General features: G+C 35.7%; 1 protein-coding gene across 24 annotated transcripts in view; it reads right to left on the reverse strand.

The window, feature by feature from the left end:
* Positions 1–18,110, reverse strand: part of CLASP2 (cytoplasmic linker associated protein 2) — a 152,798-nt gene that overhangs the window by 3,044 nt on the left and 131,644 nt on the right. For all 24 annotated transcript variants that reach the window (XM_075056125.1, XM_075056089.1, XM_075056061.1 and 21 more), the window contains 9 exons: positions 15,878–16,021; positions 11,652–11,795; positions 11,104–11,210; positions 10,129–10,282; positions 9,182–9,410; positions 4,501–4,694; positions 3,540–3,668; positions 1,598–1,804; positions 337–453 (listed from right to left, as the gene is read on the reverse strand). In XM_075056125.1, the coding sequence (XP_074912226.1) occupies positions 337–453; positions 1,598–1,804; positions 3,540–3,668; positions 4,501–4,694; positions 9,182–9,410; positions 10,129–10,282; positions 11,104–11,210; positions 11,652–11,795; positions 15,878–16,021 (1,425 nt within the window). The remainder of the gene's footprint in view (positions 1–336; positions 454–1,597; positions 1,805–3,539; positions 3,669–4,500; positions 4,695–9,181; positions 9,411–10,128; positions 10,283–11,103; positions 11,211–11,651; positions 11,796–15,877; positions 16,022–18,110) is intronic.

Genomic DNA, 18,110 nt, shown 5'->3' on the forward strand with positions numbered 1-18,110 from the left:
AGACAAGGAATACTGATAGGAAAAGCCATGCTGATTACAGCCATTATCACTATTACCGGGGGTACCACCAGTAACTAAATCCATTAAACAGCAGCAAGAAACATAATTCAGTATTTATCTTCATGCTAAAGTTTGTACACTTGCATAAAGATCTATGGATTTTCAGTTTTGAACATTTTATGATGAAGTTATATTAATCCTTGGAGGGTTTCAGTAGCCCTGATATTCTCATTTAAGTATATACTTTTATGAAACTTCCTGGCAATTACAACCAAAATGCAAATGCACACATGCAATTACAAACCAAGATTTCTTTAAATGGTATCTTTTACTTACTTTACTGCCAGTGAGTTGACTGAGATGTGGTTTTAGCTCATCACCAATTACTGCATGAATGGCTACAAGGCAGAAAACACATGCCTTACGAACACTGCTCTCTGAATTATCATAACCCTACAAAGCAATAAAATTAACATTAATACCTTATCAGTTAATGATTAAAAGCCTCAGAAAGCTATTTACTTATTTACTATAATAAATAGATTGAAGTCTACAGTAAATTAATGCTAGTGTAGCCCAATGAAGCATTCCAACAAAAAAACAAACACGCAAATACAGAGCATGCACTTAAAAAGCAGGCTGCTTATTAATCACCAGTGATAATAATTTTCCAGAGTGAAATTAAAACCCAGGCAATCCTGTTTGTAAGTTACACTGAAAACAGAGCTGCTGTCATGCAATATGGGAGTACATAAGAGAAATAGTTCTAGATTATACAGATAATTACTTAAAGAGAAGACCACTCGATTTAGAGCTTCCTTACTCTGAAAGAAGTATTTTCTTAACAGCTAAAGATTCTTTTATAAACTCCCATCTCATTCCTTAATGATTTTTGTTTCTTTTGCCACTTTGCTAGTATCCCATGCCTGGCTGTCTCACTCGCATCTCCTTCTCAGAGGGCCCCTTCTCTGCCTTCCTGCAGATGTATGATCGGATCACAACCATTAAAGACAAAAATCTGCAGAACGCAGCTGTCAAACTCTGAAATGTCTTTATCCATCACGTGCAAATTAACGTATCTTGACTCTTGGTAAGGTGGGAAATAATTTATTTTTAAAGACAAAGGAAGAGAAACCTGATATCCTTCTCCTTTTATTAACCTTTCCCCAATCAACTGCTTCTTTGCTCTTGCTTCCCCCAAACCCCAAGCGATAAAACACTACAATCATATGCAAATCAACACGGACAATTCCAGACCAAATGATTACAACTTGGAAAAGACATACAAGCAACAAAAAACTATCTTATAACTAGAAGTATCTACCAAGCTTAACTATAACCAGTACTTTATATCCTACTGAGATTTCCTTTGAGTCCTAACCACAGTTATAATTTAGCTACCTGCCAATGAAAGAGCTTGTTCCCACTGTCTGAGTTATTTTGGGTCAAAGCAGCCATCAGCTATCAGAGAAACAAAATACTTCATGAGAGCCAAGTGATATTGTTTTTAAAAAGTCTTTGCAATTCTTATATATACAGTTTCTTTTTGTTTGTGTGTGTGTGTTTTTTTTTTCTCCTTCCTTTCTTCTTTACTTACCTGTATTAGACCTGGCACAATCTCTGGTAAAAGCTGAGTAAGGCTTTCTTTAGATACTCTTTCTATGACTTTTGTCTGCATTTTGATTGCAGCCAGATTAATGGGGTAATCTGCAGTTTGGATAATTGGACAAAGAACCTTGATGCACTGATCTGGACTAATGGAAGTGGCCAGCATGGAAGCAGCTTCTTCAGCAGATCTCACCACCTATTGAAAGAAAAAGTATAAGACATGGAAAAATTATTTACAAGAGACTGTTACTATGGTCTGTTATCTGGCAGTAATGGTCTTGAGCATAAAAGTTTCATACGAAGAGCTATACAATATTGTAGAAATATGTGAATGAAGAGCCCTTTGAAAATCTGTTTACAAGACTCCAACTGTTGGACATAGTTTCCTAACAAGAAGATTCTTCCCAATATTCTGTGGCTAATCTATGTCCTTGGCAATACGCGTATCAGTTTTTCAAATATGCTTGTTGAACCGGATCTGAAATTCCTCTATCCTGTAATACCCTCCAACTGTATATTGAAATATCACCACCTTTATAAATCTATAATTTCTTGTGTTGTCATTTGTTATTGCTTAGGTCAGTAACCACCAAGAAGAAATGTTCTCACATTCATCTCAAAAACCTATTTAATGACATACCTAGATTGCCACTTCTAGAAGTCAATCTAGCTGTCCTGCCTCCCCTCTAAGTTTGAAAGAAACTATGACAGGAGAGTACTTCAACCCTGAAGATTATGCAGAAGAAGAGTAATTAGGTAGTAAATCAACAGGTACAGAAGCTCAGGATACAACACGGGCACAACAGAGAAAAATCACATCTGATCTTCACATTAGTGCAGCTGCAGTGTCTGCCATCTAACAAGACAAACCACTGTACAAAATCAGCAGTTTGTACATCCATGATGTACAAAAACCACCATAACTGTTTATCTCCATCCGTCTCCCCTTTACTCTCTCACTCATATACATGAAACCAAGAGAGAGAAAAAGCACAGTAACAGAGAAGGAAAGATGGGGACAATACTCTGTAATACATACAGCGTATGAAACAAATCAAGAGGGTGCAGGGAAAAGTGAAACAAGTATCTGAAGAGTGACAAGAGTCATTGGTATGGGGGGGACTGCAGTGAAACTTCAAAACCTGGAACTCCACAGTTACGTTCCACATAGAGTTAAAAGTGCCCTTGCATGGGGAGGGCAGGGAGAAGACGTACACATTTAATAATAAACCTGGATTCTTTCCATAGCATCAATAACACTGACGTGAACTGTTTAATATTGGGGTGGTTACTTTATTTGTGTTTCTTATATCTATGTGCATTATCCTTTATTATGTATGCATGCATTGCAAATACTTCTGAGCAAGATTACAGTTATCCTTCTACTTCTGAATCCCCTCACTATTCTCGGCCACAACCAGCTCCTCCCTTTGATATGTTCCTGTGTGTTCTTCCCTAACAACATTCAAAGCCACGGTCTTGAATGGTGCAGAGCTGGCTAAAAATGGAAAGGGTTGACAATTCCTTGCCATGTTCAGTCCCATCTCTCAACCATGAACCTTCCTGAAATCCAAAAGCTTGTTGTAGAGCTCTGGGACACTTATATCTGGCTTAAAATGTCATGCAAGGAAAAACCTCCCTTCAGTTACTCCTTGAAGAGCAATAATAACAAATTGTCAGTTACTATGTCCTCTTGGACAGCACCCAAGGCAATTGTTATTAGGGCTGATATGAAACATTTGAGAGCTTATAAAACAGCAGGGTTTTTTTTCTTGCATACCCGAGTTAACTAATAACAGCTGAATGCCTGATTATTAAACAAATTATTTGCTCAGTAAAATCTGACTAATTGCTCAAACGTTTTTGGACAGTTGTTTCATTTTGCAGTAATTTGTCATAACCTCAAACAAACAGAATAACTGATTACTAACCTCCTTATGAGGATCCTTATGTGCTTCTAATGTCTTCATGATCGTGAGCTCTGCGTAATTCTTAAACCTTGCTGGCTGGTTTCTTAGAATTTCTCTTAGAACTTTCAACGCCAAAGCTCTAATCGCATGCTAGAGATTTAATATTAAAATAAATGAGATATGTATCTTTAAACAGACATACATATTAACATTTGTTCAGCAGCTGGGAGAGTCTTTGGTAATGGAAAAATATCAGATTATACTCTACGCATATATACAATATGAACATAGTGTTAACAAATAAAGCTAAAAAAAAAAAAATCTTCATTTTCTCACTCTTCTCGATCTCTCTTTTTGCAGATAATTCAGGTGGCATATCATAAACATGTTGCTAACCTAATTGAGTTATCTATGCCACCCAGAAGTTAAGTTGCAAACAATTTTACTCTTCACAAGTGTTGATAAAACCTTTAGCATCACACCATCCAAACACATTTTTGAAAATTTTTTTACAAATTATTATCTTTTTTAAAATAAAACCCCCAAGTATTAGTGTCTTTTTGATCCTCAGTAATTTAAAAAACAGGGCCCTTGCAGAGAACAGTTACATAGAATGCAGCCTCTTCACAATGAGCATTAATGTATTTTAGGAATGTATTTTTAAATGCTTTGCCACACATAATGCTTTGACATTCTAGATTCCACCAGGGTCTATTAACAGATAAGCTTTGAATCCCAGTGAAAAATGTTTCATTTAATCTGTCATGTGGGAATCGACAAATACGTATACTTGAGAAGTATTACTGATGCCCTTTTCACCATCAGAGCATTCAGAATTCATGACACTTTCATATTTACAGTTTTTTGTTTTCTTTCAAGACTAACTGGAATTTGTGTCCTTCCTACTACCCATACAAATTTCAAAGATACTGAAAGTAAACCATTTGCTTTGTTAGCATTAACTGGATTAATCTGAATTTACCTCTTTATCTCCAAGTGTTTCAAGCAGCAAAAGTAATATTGTTTTGAAGTGCTCATCCCAAACACCAAAAGACTCTTCCTGAGTTAACTTCATCAGCTCATACAGGGCAGCCTTTCTTTCCTCAACTCTCTCATTATGGTTTGATAACTCTTTCAGTAACTCTGCAACCAGATCAGAATGGTCCATGGGAGGCTCTGTCAAAAAGGAATACACAAACACAGTTCTCAGATCATTGCAAATAAATATTACTGCCTGCTGTACACTGAAGGATATTTTCTAGGATGGCTAGCTGGCTGTCTAGCATGCTTTTATTTTTTTCCTCAAATTTGTCTGCAAAAATTGCAATTTAGCTACTACATTTTCAGTGCAGCCAACATTGCCAAACAAACTTACAATCACCAAAAAAACCCTACAATGATATCGCAAAACCTCCCTGTAAGCTAGTTTACTGCAAGAGTTTTTATGCTTGCAATACCCAAATTAATAAGTACTCTGCATCCTTTTAAATCTGATCTATATACACAAAGTGCCTCCTTTGCCACATAACCCTTCCATCCAAGATGATAAATGTGTCTTTTCTCCATTAGTATTAGAGAATTGCTTAGACTTTGTAAGTCATGGTTCCACAGCAATAGCTAAGCTGTCAACACCAACAGGGAAAAAAAAAAAAACCCATGCACAAGAATGGTACTTGGTACAAAATAGCTGAAACAGAAGCAAACCAAGGCCGTTAGTCCCACAGAGATTCCCGATAGCAGTCATTACAAGATGGCTCTAGATTTTAGTTTTGAGTAGAGAGGATTCCATGATGATGGAGAAACACATTAGTAACAAGACCCATATTTGTAAACACTAGACTGTGCGAGATCCGCAAACAGTCAAGAAACTTAAAAATGGTCTTAATGAAAATTAAATATCAAGTTGTTGCCTTTATTCCATCATCAAGACCCATTTAGCCTTTAAGAAAGAAAAGCATATAGCTTCCATCTTTGCACTGAGACTTTTGGATAAATTAACAAAATCACTCTTTTTTTTCTGAAAGAAGATTGAAAATATTGGCATAAAATGCAAGTGTTCCTGCATTGAATCTTTCCTAAAATTGTTCCATTTATTAACACATGAAATACATTCTCCATAACAAATTTATTAGGTCATATACTGAGAAACCACAGCCCTTGAACATCTTATATTACTGTATTCAGTATTTTAACTTAAAAATGCTGAACAAAGCACCTGTACAAAGAAACAAGTAAAAGCTGAACACCGTGTGTCAAGTATCTTAAAAAACACACATCAGTTACCTTAAAAATCACACTGTTTCTGAACCCAACATTCTTATTTGCGTTCTGTTTTGCATGAATAATCAGGAGCACAAGCACCTGAAAGCAGAAACTTTTTTCTGCAAGCACTTTTACTGCCTCTGTATTAATGCACGCTTTGCAGGCTCCCTAAATGGATCATTAACGTTTGCTTAAAGGACAGACTGAAATTGCATTAGGCGAGTTATTAATTAGTACAGATGAGCAAAATGGACAATCACTTTTACAGAAGCAAGATCATTACTTTTATTACCAGAATTATTACACTTGTTCTACCAAACTGTGAGGATTACAGCTATAGTAAATCCTATTTTGGGGAATGCATATTGACACATAATTAGCAAAACTACCCATATCTCTTTGAATGGAGTTATTTCCACCGTGAAAATATCAGAATGAAAGGAGTGGCAATTTGAACATATGGAGGGAAGGGATAAAGAGAAAAGAAGGTAGCCGCCATGTCCACGCAGGAATAAAGGGAAGAAAGAAGCTCCATTAGTGGAGAAAATAGCTGGAAATCCTGAAAAACATGAGGACAACCAAGACGAATGTGCCTTCACAGCCTGTATTTTCCACTCCTCTGTATGACTTAGCACCCAGTGTTTCATTTCCAAATATTCTCCAGATAAGAATGGAGAAACGTAAAAGTAGACATATTCAAAGTCTACTCTCAAAATTTCTTTTTCAGAAAGAAAACAAAACACAAATGAGGAACAGATGCAACTCCTTCATTTGAATGAATTAAAATATGCATTGGAGATACAAATATTTGATGAACAGCTCTTCTCAAACCAATCAAATAATACCCTTTTGATAGGATAAATAGTGTATGCAGGTTATGTTCTGAATTTAGTAAAGACTTTTCTTACTGTCACCCATAGCATCTTGATACAGAAGCTATGCAAACATGGTGGCCAAAAAGCCAACGAAGTGGGTGCAAAACTTGATGAATCACCTGCAGGGTGACTGGACTATAAATGGCTTTCTCTTAATCTAGGAGGATACAAGTGATGTCCCTGCTCAGGTCTGTGCAGAGTCTGGTTCTGGTTGATGCTTTTGTTAATGCTATCGAAGGAATATAGAGACCACTTATAAAATCTGCAGATGACATCAATTTAAGATTGCAAACATTCTGGAGAACAGGATAAAAATTGAAAATTATCATGATAAATCAGAGGAATGGTCTGCAAGAAAAAGGATGGTAAATGTAAGGCAAGACACAGAAGCAGAAATCTTAAGCCCATATACAAAGCGGCAGGTAAAAAGCAAGATGTTTGGAAAACACAGTCCATAGAAGTAAGCTGAAATAAATAAGCTTCTTAGGAGAGGAACACTGTTTTTCAACCAGACACTGCTTTTAATGAGTCTGGAAGTAACTTAGAAAGCCAGGTCTCCCTATGCTTCGGATAAAGAGCATCTACCCCTTAGGAAAAAAAAAAAAAAAAAGAAAAAAAAAGAGTGCTAGTGGCTGGAAGATTTAGGCTGTTACTCTGAAAATCTTTTTTACTGCAGGAGAGGCAAAACACTCAAATGGATATGTGGGCTACACTGTGGCACCTCCTCCACTGGAAGTTTTCAACAGTTAGACAAACCATTTGCAAAATACACGTTCATGCCTCAGTGCTGTTGACAGGACTATATGAGCAGCTAAGGTTTTCCCATCTAGCCTTGTATTTCCACATCTTTCTCCCAGTAACAAATGAGAGGATAGCTGGGAGTCCAGTAAAAACAAGATTTTGTGTCATGAATAGGCACCAATTCTGTGGAATTTCTGAAAATTAAAATCTAACATCCAACGAGTGCTTCAGGTTTATGGGAAAGGCATGCAATTCCTAACTGAGGAATTGCAGGCATAAGGTATTTTGCTGAGTGCATCCTTGTTCATGCAGACTTTTTCAAAATTATCCTAGATGAAATGCTAAAAGTAACACAAATAACAGAACGCACATGGTATAACTAAATACTAACGGTGAACACAGGAATAATGCGAGTACTTTGTTAAGATCCATTAAACAGCAAACCCAAATAATGCATTGCAGTACTCCTCCAGCCAGGACAAACTAATACTGGATGTGTATGCTTCACTCCAGCCAGTCATGAGTTTTTATAAAACCAGAACATGCTGGCGCAGCACAGATTGCATTTGGTTTAATGCAATATCCAGAAATATGTTGTCAGAAGGTGTAAAAAGGCTTATACCATGTAAAACAGGATCCCTGTAATATAGAATCTCAATCATAAACTGGCTCTGTATATGGATGGCAAAGAAATTTAATTATTGATATTTACATGACACAATTTGTAAAAATATGCTTTCCCCTCAATCTTTTTCAGAATATAATAATTGGCCATATGCCTCTTCACTAAACAAAACAGAAAATGAAGAGAAAAGCACCTTACTTGTATTTGGTTTTAAGTTAATGTAAACTTAAAGCCAACTTACAGAACAGCTGAATAAAACACCATGTCAGAAAACAGCTTTGCTCTTCAACAGTTTCTACAACACATCTTTGCTGGATGACAAAAGCAAAACAGTCAGAAGGGGGAAAATTAATTTGTCCCTCACTATTAAGAAATTTGTTTACTTAAAAACTGATTTTAATCTGTAACCGAATAAGAAACATCAACAACGATGAATACCAGACTATGAAAACCACCTACTGCTTTTTAAAATAACAATAGTAGTGATACTTTTAAACCTTCCCAACATTTAGCTATAAAGAACTACCCAAAGATATACTGAGAAATATTAAAAAGAAACTCTGGAAGCCTACAAAACAACAGCCCAAGTTCCTAGATTTACATGGGCTAAATGAAGCACATTCCTGGTAAAAGCTGGTTTGGTTGGTTTTTGGATTTTTGCTGTTTTGTTGGGGTTTTTTTTGGGGGGTGGGTTGGTTTTTTTTAAGAATGTTTAGTCAATAGAAAATGCCAATGTCATGTTTCAAATACAAATACATTACTAACAAAACACTCTTTCACTGAATTCCCAAACTGGTTTGATCCAGGTTTACTTCCTTGTTGTAAATCTTTTTTTCCCCCTCTTTAAATTTGAATCATAAAGCAATCTGATAAGTAAATTTATATTGATAATACTGCTACAGGATGTGCTACCAGAAGTATACAATATAGTTCAGTATTGATCTCATATCTACCCTTAATCTCTACAAATACCAGGTAATCCAACCATGTCAGTCAAAAGGATTACTAACAAACAAATTGGAAATACAGTATTTGTAAAAACCTCTCAAAGCAGCAGCACTGGTGATACATACATTTCTAATAATAAACGCAGACACTGAACTGAAAGATGGAAAATCTCACCATTTCTCTTCTAGCACAGAATGCAATCTGAAGCTTACCATCAGGAAATTGCTCTGCATCATCATCAAACATGGCTTCTTTCAAAGCAGATTTATTAAAGGAACTGACACCATCAGAATAATTGTATGGGTTATAATCTCGTGAACGTGGTGAAGAGTGGGGAGGCATTGTGTTGAGTAATGACGTTTTGTTATCGAGAGCTGTTCGACCTGTATCGCTCACACCACTTCCTGCTCGTAGGTCTACTATTCCAGAAGCACTGCAAATCTGCAGGAAAAGAAAAATCATACGAGCATATGAAATACACACTTACATGTTTCAATTAACTACATTACTAATTCATCTATGTAACAAAAAATTACAAATATCAAAAATTTCAAACTAGCCTTCAAATAAGAAGTCTTAGAAACAGTTCCCTAAACTTCGCTTTCCTAAAGAAAAAAAAGAAAAAAGTGTACATAGTCCAAAAATATTCATCATGAACTAGAAACAGCTGTCAATATTTTATCTCAAAAGTTTGATGCTAAGTAACTAAAACCATGTTTAAGCATAAACACATTTGGCAAGCTCAACAAATCTGAAAGCCAAAGTTCCATAGAAACAGAAGTTTAAAACACTGCATGTAGCACTGAAAAACCCACCAGTTTTGTACAGAATAAAATAAAACCTTTGGAAAAACATATGTTAAGGTGCAGACCTCTCAAAAACTGAACTCCAGCTGTTTTGCAAGATAATCTATTTTCAAATTGCTAACATTTTAAATAAACAAACAGCTAGTGCGACTTCAAATTAGCATTGACATTCCAAAATGTGGTTCAAGACTAGGAATATATTTTTCTAAAGCTCTGAAGTAATTTTGGAGAAATGTCCCATTTCAGAAGTCATAACATATAAACCTACTGAAAAAGATGCTTTATCATCTGTAATGAATCAAGCCATTGGCTTGGTTTGCTGATACTAAGATGCACTGATTTTAAATACTCACCGAATCACCATCATCTTTTTTGGAATCTCGTTTTACAGGCTCATTCATATCTTCCTGACTACGAAAACTGAAATTCTGAATGGCTTCAGTGACTCCACGAAGAGAGCTGTAAATATCTTCAGAATTCATGTTTTCAGTGTCATAGTCAAATGCACTGTGGGCCACAGAGGACACAAATTAAGACGGATTTATTTTGTGATCCCATATTTTTAAGTAACATTAGCACAGAACTACATAGACTCAAGAAATATTAATAAAATTATTATTTTTCTTGAAATACATTAAGGAAGAAAGCTGGCTCTCCACATAACGAAATTGTATGATGGTACATCTTAGTAAGTGTACTGCTGCTGACAAACAAAGCACTGGGACTAGCTAGCTAAGGGAAGGGCTACATTATGTAGCAGCATCTGCTGAAGAAACAAACTACTTCTGCTTTGTTTTATGAATATTAAACAACTAGGATTTTTACACCATATTCTTTCTGAAAACAGTTCCAAACTAAGGAGGACTGATAAAACTCAACAGTTTTCACAGTAAGTTGATTGCTAAAAGCAAAATTACACAGTCCACTTTGCTGGCAACATCGGTACCACAAAATTAAAGACCAAAACATTTATGAACTACTACTTTTTTAGCCTCCCCAATATTAAGTCTGGTTTGATGACCCAGCTGACCTAGTCTAACATTTGTTGGAAATGAACATTTCTGTTTTCTAACCCCTTTGCTAATCTATTTGCACTCCAAGGTGCACGGCCCTTCCCACCTCAGGCCAGCCCTGGCACTTGTCATACCCTTCAGGGAGGCTATAAGCAGTTCACTGGGCTGTCATTCTGTGGAGAGAGGGGGATTATTTTTCAGCATCTGTCACTTTGTGCAAAATTCCCTCCACACTTTCACTGTCAGGGTTACAATTTTGGATAACATGTAATGAAGCCTTAGATGCAGACCTATAGCAACACCAGCTTACATTACCTTGGTGACAAAGTGTTCTGCGATGTATTGGTTGGGGAAGTGAGAGGACTTGACCAACTTGCTGGGGAGCGTGGAGTAGGTCTTGTTAAAGGACTTCCCATTGATCCCTGGAGGAGGAGAGGTGAGAAGAGATACTCCAGTAGGACTTCAGCTTCCCTTCTAACTTATTATTGTATTTATTTTCTAGGGCCCAGAAACAATTAAAGAGCTTCTATTTAAGTTCTTGATTGGCTAACCAATTACTAGCAAGTTCAATCAGGTATAACTTTGAAACGAGTAAAGTAAAAGATAAACTACTCTTAAAAAGCACATGCAAACTTATTAGGTCACTTGAAAGCAACATAGACTTAGAAAGTATCATTCTCTGGAGGAAAAAGAAAAGGCATTCCATAAAGAGTGACATCTGCTATTAAGACAGAATTCTACATAGGATTTAGGTTGTCTCCTGTCCTCTACCAACCTTCTTGCTCTCACAAATAACTATACTGAAATGGACTTATGTTCAAAACACCAGTAACTTCAGAAAGAATAATAAGAGGTGTAGATACCTGACCACTGTTGCCTGTATTCCGGAGATGATTATGGAGAAGCTTTGTGGCTCCATCCTGAAATGTTTTTGGTAAAGCACCCAATAGCATTGTAAACTCTGGAGTGTTGAGTTCAAAAAGGGAAATCAGCACTGACTGCGCAGCCTAGAAGAAGAAAATACACATTGAAGATATTAATTTGAGTTTCTAAAGTAATTTTATTAGCAAGAAATGCTATAATGAGTGGCAGTCCCAAAATGTGACTTAAGTCTTGATCAAGCTTGAATAAGGATGTTAATAGACGTGAACAAAAGCAATTCATATTTGCTGGTGAGCTGGAAGTTCAGATATTGATAAATCCAGGTACAAAATAACAAGCTCAAAATTTGCACAATCATTTTAACAAGCAGTCTTTGAGAAACATGCTCCTCAATGCTCCCAACCCCAGATCCCTACTTAGTAAAAAAAGTACTGAAAAGAATTCACAAAATGGTTTTTTAAATTTGTTCAACTTGTCAAACTCTTTAAGAGAGGAATGGAACACATCAGGCAGAAACAAGCCTGCAATTCCTTCTCCTGAGTTCTGCAAGTGGTAATAACAGATTATGGATAATCAACACACTAGCTTGAAAAGGTACGGTTATGGATTTAGAAATTTAAAAAAAAAAACAAACCCCAAACCAAACAACAAACCCCAAACAAAAAAAAAACCAAACCCAAACCAACAGATATCCTAATTTGGAATGAGACAGTCTTGATTTTGAGTTGTGATCACAGCACTTGATATTCTTTATAACTTATCCTACAGTCAAACTAGTTTGTTAACCTTCCCCCACCTTCCCACCCTGCTTCCTTTAGCTTTTTAAAAAATAAGCAAACATCATGAAGAATAATTTAGCTGACTACATATTCTAAAGATGAAAATTGTTAAGTACTGCAGTTTGTGGTCTACTGGATTTCACCTCCCACACCCTCAATTTTAATAGTTCATTTTTAACATCATCCTCATCCTACAGCATGTTTTACTATATATTTTTTTAATTGGTACCAAAAAACAGAGCTCTTTACTGACAAAGCAACACAGTAAGTTACACAATGGTTGGGTTCCCTCTAGTAAAGGAATGTTGACTGCATGACTTAGTAACGCTTGTACAGTTTGATGAATATTCACTGGGTAGTCTAACAAACCTGTCAACATAGCGACTAAACCAACACATGCAATGAAGGCCTACAGATTAAGTTCTCCATAATTTTTTAATCGTTTCTTTGTAGTACGAAACTCTGATTCTAAGATTAAGCAACTATGTCTAGTTTATACAGCTCACCATCAAGGTCTGCCATGCACTGGAGAGAACCAGTGCCTCATGCTAGACAGAATGATAGGCAGCTTGCTTAAGCAGCAATATACTTCAAGCAAGTAGTTTAGAAAATTCTTTAGACATTTATTTCCCTCCTTTTGCTTCCAGAGCAATGAACTGTAGCATTTTTTAATTAAAAGTGGAAAGCCAAGGTATGAGCACACATACCAGCACACATCTCAGTATTAAGTTTAATGACAAAAATACTAGCATGTTAGATTGCCACAAATTATCTTTGCACACTCGTGACTGGCTGTTTTCTTTAACTTTTATTCCCTTCTCGCTCTGAATGCCTTCCTTTCAAGGGAACACCCTGAATGCCCTCTACAATCTGTCTTTAATGTTTCTCTTTTACTTGTTATTTCTTATGGTCAGTCTTTTAACAGAAATTGATACAAAGCAAAATCAAAACAAATCCAGCAACTGAGCAAAGGCTTGAGAATTACCACTTTCATTTTTCTGTCCTGTTATCCATGTCTCCACTCCATAACACTGTGTCTATTTAAGCTGCCGACAGAATAACAGAATAGACAGTCCAGGGTCGTATCAAGAAATAAATCGGTATCATCAAGTTTGCCCAAAATGAAGCTCAGCCTGAAGTATCAAAATTGATACTGATTCAGAGAAGGTTTTCAGCTATACAATTATCTATTTTCCCTCTCTCTTCCTTGACAAAAAAAAAAAAAAAAAAAAAAAAAAAAAGAAAGAGGCATTTTAGAGTATTTGGAGGTTTTTCTTCTCCTCAGCATAAGCTTTCTCTCTTGAGATTTAAGTCCAGTCATACATATAACATCTTTAAAAGTCTGCAATAAGCATTAGAAATATTTGTTTAGTTTTGTTCTTAGAGGAACTCTAAGAAGATTCTAATTCTTTCCAGAAGAACTCTAATCTTAGAAGAAATCTAAGTTCTGAAACATAGAATCTCACCTTCCAGAAAGGACCTCCAGAAAGTACTACCATGTCATTGAACTGCACTAAGAGTGCCCAACTTCAGATTAATACAATAAAAAAGGATTTTTCATAATACTTAGTACCGGAAATGTTTTTACTAAAAAAACCAAAACCCAAACCAACAACAACAAAAAACCAAAACCCAAACCCATCAATTACACAGAAATACACTTGGCAAAAACTTTTAATTTAAAGCATCATACTAAATGCTATAAGCTTATTAAAATACATAAAATGAAAAAGCCTGTGATAGCAGGCTGTGAAGCCTGTTAAGAGAACGAAACATTTTGTACCATCAGAATAACTCTTTTGACTACTTATTGGTGAAATTTCATTTTCAAGAGTTATTAAAGGCTTTTGGCAGTAGTTGCCTCTAACAGCTGTGTTATGGAAAGAAAAAATAAAATGAGAAAACTTCAAGTAATTAAGGTGTTCCAGATGATTAAACTCACTGGCAATTTTTTCCATGATTCAGTTACTTATTGACATAAAAATGCTTATTAGACATATGAACCATCAGATATGACAGCTTGCCACGTGTCTTAGTACTAAAACTTTACTGATTTAGAAGATAGTGCTGCTTCAATTCCTCCCCTGTTTTATGGTCTTATGTATGTCACTAGAACATGGTACTAGGCAAGAAAAGTCCATAGGATATAATCTGTTACTGCTTTCTCACACTCATGAAGCTATAGAAGTGAAAGGCAGAAACATTATCTCCAATATAGACTGTCCTATATTTTTTTATTACGTATTCCACAACTTCTTGATATCTGCAATGTTTGCAAGTTATTTTTACTTTTGTTCTCTTCACATTACACACTTCATGAGACAGCTCCCCCAAAACATCCCTCCTAAAGAAAGGAAGTTTTGGTACTGTTTCCAGAAACAATGAAGTTGTCAACTCTAGTTGCCTTAATTGAAATAGCAAAGGAAATATGAATGAATTGTTACAACTCTTCAAACTGCAGAAATAAACAGACAAAAAGAAACAGAAGAGTTAGTTCTCTGTGTCAAAGATGCTTGCACTTACAAGCCATGAAGTAAATAGGTTTGTTTAGCATTCAAAAAGTGTTAGCATGCTGATAATGGCAGCTACGACAGAATGGCTGGTGACAATCAGAACAACAAAACTATTCCACCAAACTGCAAACAAAATTCAATGATTTTTGCTTTCTATAACTGGAAGGACTATTTAGAAACCGTTTCCAAAGAGTGCACTAGTACATTTCTCATGGCTATTCCGTATCCCTGGTACATCTACATAGCTCACAAATACTAATTTTCACTTCACAACAGTTATGTGGAAAAGGGAGTTTTGTACTGGAACTGGACCATTGCAAGAACAAACCTTTGATACTACCTTATTAAAGCACAAACTTTCTTTTGTCAAAGGGTCAACAGTTATTTACCTGTCTTTTGTTAAACACAAAGGATTTGAGAAAATCCAGAGACTGAACCAAGTTTGCTACCAAACTTACCATTCCTGTTACAAATGTGCTATTAGTATCACAGAGGGTGGTCTCTGAAGTAATATTAAAACTATATAGAAAATGCCCACTGAAGAGATTTTAATACCAGATAGTGCTTGGAACAAAGTTATTCCTTGTATTATGAAAGATAATCTCAACGTATTAACACACATGAAAACACAAACCTAACAGAGAGTTTCAACATGTGCTAATTTTAAATTTTTACTTAAATATTCTTAAACATACAATTTTTGGCAGAGTTTTACTTTGTCACTTCTGATACTTTATACAGAAAAATTAGGTGTGTTTGCCGAGAAGGATATAAAAGTACCTTTTCTCTATGAAAGAGTAAGTTTGTTTTTAAAGAGAAATACTTTTTTTTGTTTAGACAAGAAATATGAGCTTCTCTAATTTGCCAAGATACTTCGAATGTACTGCAATTCTAAGCACACATTAACAAACATACCTTCCTAACATCTGAGCTTTTAGGTTCTGTGGTCCAGGTGATAATTCGAGACACTGCTAACCTAGTTTCACTTGAATTTACAAAATCTCCTGGATCCATCTGTTGTGCAAGAGTCTCTATGTATTTAAGGATTGCAACTTTGACCTGCAAAGAGAAACAGAGTCAGGTGGACAATGAAAATGGTATGCTGCAAGAACAAGTGTGTTCACAGAGTAGAAGGTTCATTCCCTAAATAAAGATGATTCTTTTTTCTAATTAAACTAAACATCTTCTCAGCATTAATATAAAACTCTACAGAATAAATCAATTTACAAATGGATATAACATTTCAAGAAGGGAGTTATTCCTCAGAAATTCAAGTATTAATAAAAATCTTAAATTTCACTGGTAGCAACTAAAAGATACACAAATCATTGCATATGCAGAAGCTTGTATTTAACAAAAACAAAACCGAAGTACTCAAAATATTTAAGAATAATCACAATTTTAAAGAATTACTCAGAGTTATTAAGAACTTTTTTCCAGTACTAAAATGAAAAATGAACATCAGTTGATGAACCAATAATCAGTTCCTATTAGTTCCTCCTATGTAGTTAACAGCATTCTTTTATAAAACACCGGAGTTGAGTAGTCACTATCTTTAGGGATAAGCCACATGAACCTTCCCATTAAACACTAAAAAGGTATGGAATAGAAGTTCTACAAAAGAGTTAGAAGGGGTCACATGCACTTTTCCTTTGAAGCTATTTCAAAAACAGAGACATGGATTTACCAGGACAGAAAAGCTGCTTCACTCCCTCATTTATCTGAGTATCATTCTGCTCCACCAACTCCCTCTAGTCCTTATGCAGAATCTCTGTTTTATACACCCCAGACTGCAGCCGCTCTCTAGTTTCTCCCAAATTGCACCACTGCACAGCTTTGGGCAAAGGGCTATTATGCTTGTATCTCCCTTAAATATTTATGTCCTCAACTCCTGCTGCCCCAGAGATTTGTCATGCAACCCGTCAACAAAAGCAGTGAACATTAATTTAGGCCACCTCTTTGACTTAGCTGCTTTTATTTCCACTAATAATTGTAATGAACCAAAAATACCTCCCAGGAAGGAGACACCTATGTTCATCATAACCAGAAAGAAAAAGAACTCTGGGTATATTTTCAATTGTTCATGGCTTGTAGTACAACTGTTCTGAGCAAAACTATTTAGAAACTTCCCTTGGTCATGAAAACTTGCAAGCTATTAAAAACTCAAGATACACTGACACACACATTAGTGATAACTGATACATGTAGATTAATAACAAATACTTCATTTTCACAGCAGCTGTTAAAGATCGACTTCTCCAAAGTTATACATACAACAAGCAACAGCTGGAGGCTTTCATTCTATGCAGATCATTACCAACAAATGCAGTCAAAAAACCCACTACTTGCTAGACTCTTTCCAAAGGGAAAAAAACCCTCAAACATCTCCGCAGCAAAAAACCTTAGGCTACATGTTTTTCCAAACATGAAGTATTAGTTAAATTTCTAGATTACCAAGTGAAACCATTATGACAGCACTACGTTTCACTGCTCACAATTTAAATACATAAAATATCACATCTTAAAAAAAAAATTATTGGTAAGAACTGCAACACTTAGAACATTGAGGAATTTCTCCCAGTGAAAAAATTCTGGAGCACTGTATCTGAGGGCACAGTATTATTTAAACTATTCCAACAGAGCAAATTGCACAGACTTCTGGAAAGATGGAGGTTCTCAGGAGACAGAAGACCACTGAACAGAATATATATGGAGAGAATTCGCACTAGTAAAGCTTTTCAGTGAGACAGATACCCAAAGCTAAGTTTGACAACTATTTTGAAAGGGACTGTTTTTCACTAATTGCTTTTGAGAGAAGAAATTCTGGAAGGGGTACCTTTCTGTGCTCAAATACAAGACAGTATTATTACAGATAAAAAAACCTCGCACCCTTAAGTAAACTCTGTAATAGCAGTGAATCTACTTATGATGCATTTTTGTCATGATTTCCAGTAAGAGTATATAAAGTTGAGATTCAGAAATAAATGCTCTAACATAGTCCTCTTCAACAATCCATTTAATCTCTCCGAGAGAGGTGATAACAATTTTTTACTGCAATGAAAGCAGCTCCAGGAATTCTTACAATGAATATTTGCTGTTAATCTGAAACCATTGTCTCTGAAGTTGTTTAATGCTGTCTTGACTTTCT

Source organism: Buteo buteo, chromosome 2 (assembly GCF_964188355.1).
Source record: "Buteo buteo chromosome 2, bButBut1.hap1.1, whole genome shotgun sequence".
Lineage (NCBI taxonomy): Eukaryota > Metazoa > Chordata > Aves > Accipitriformes > Accipitridae > Buteo > Buteo buteo.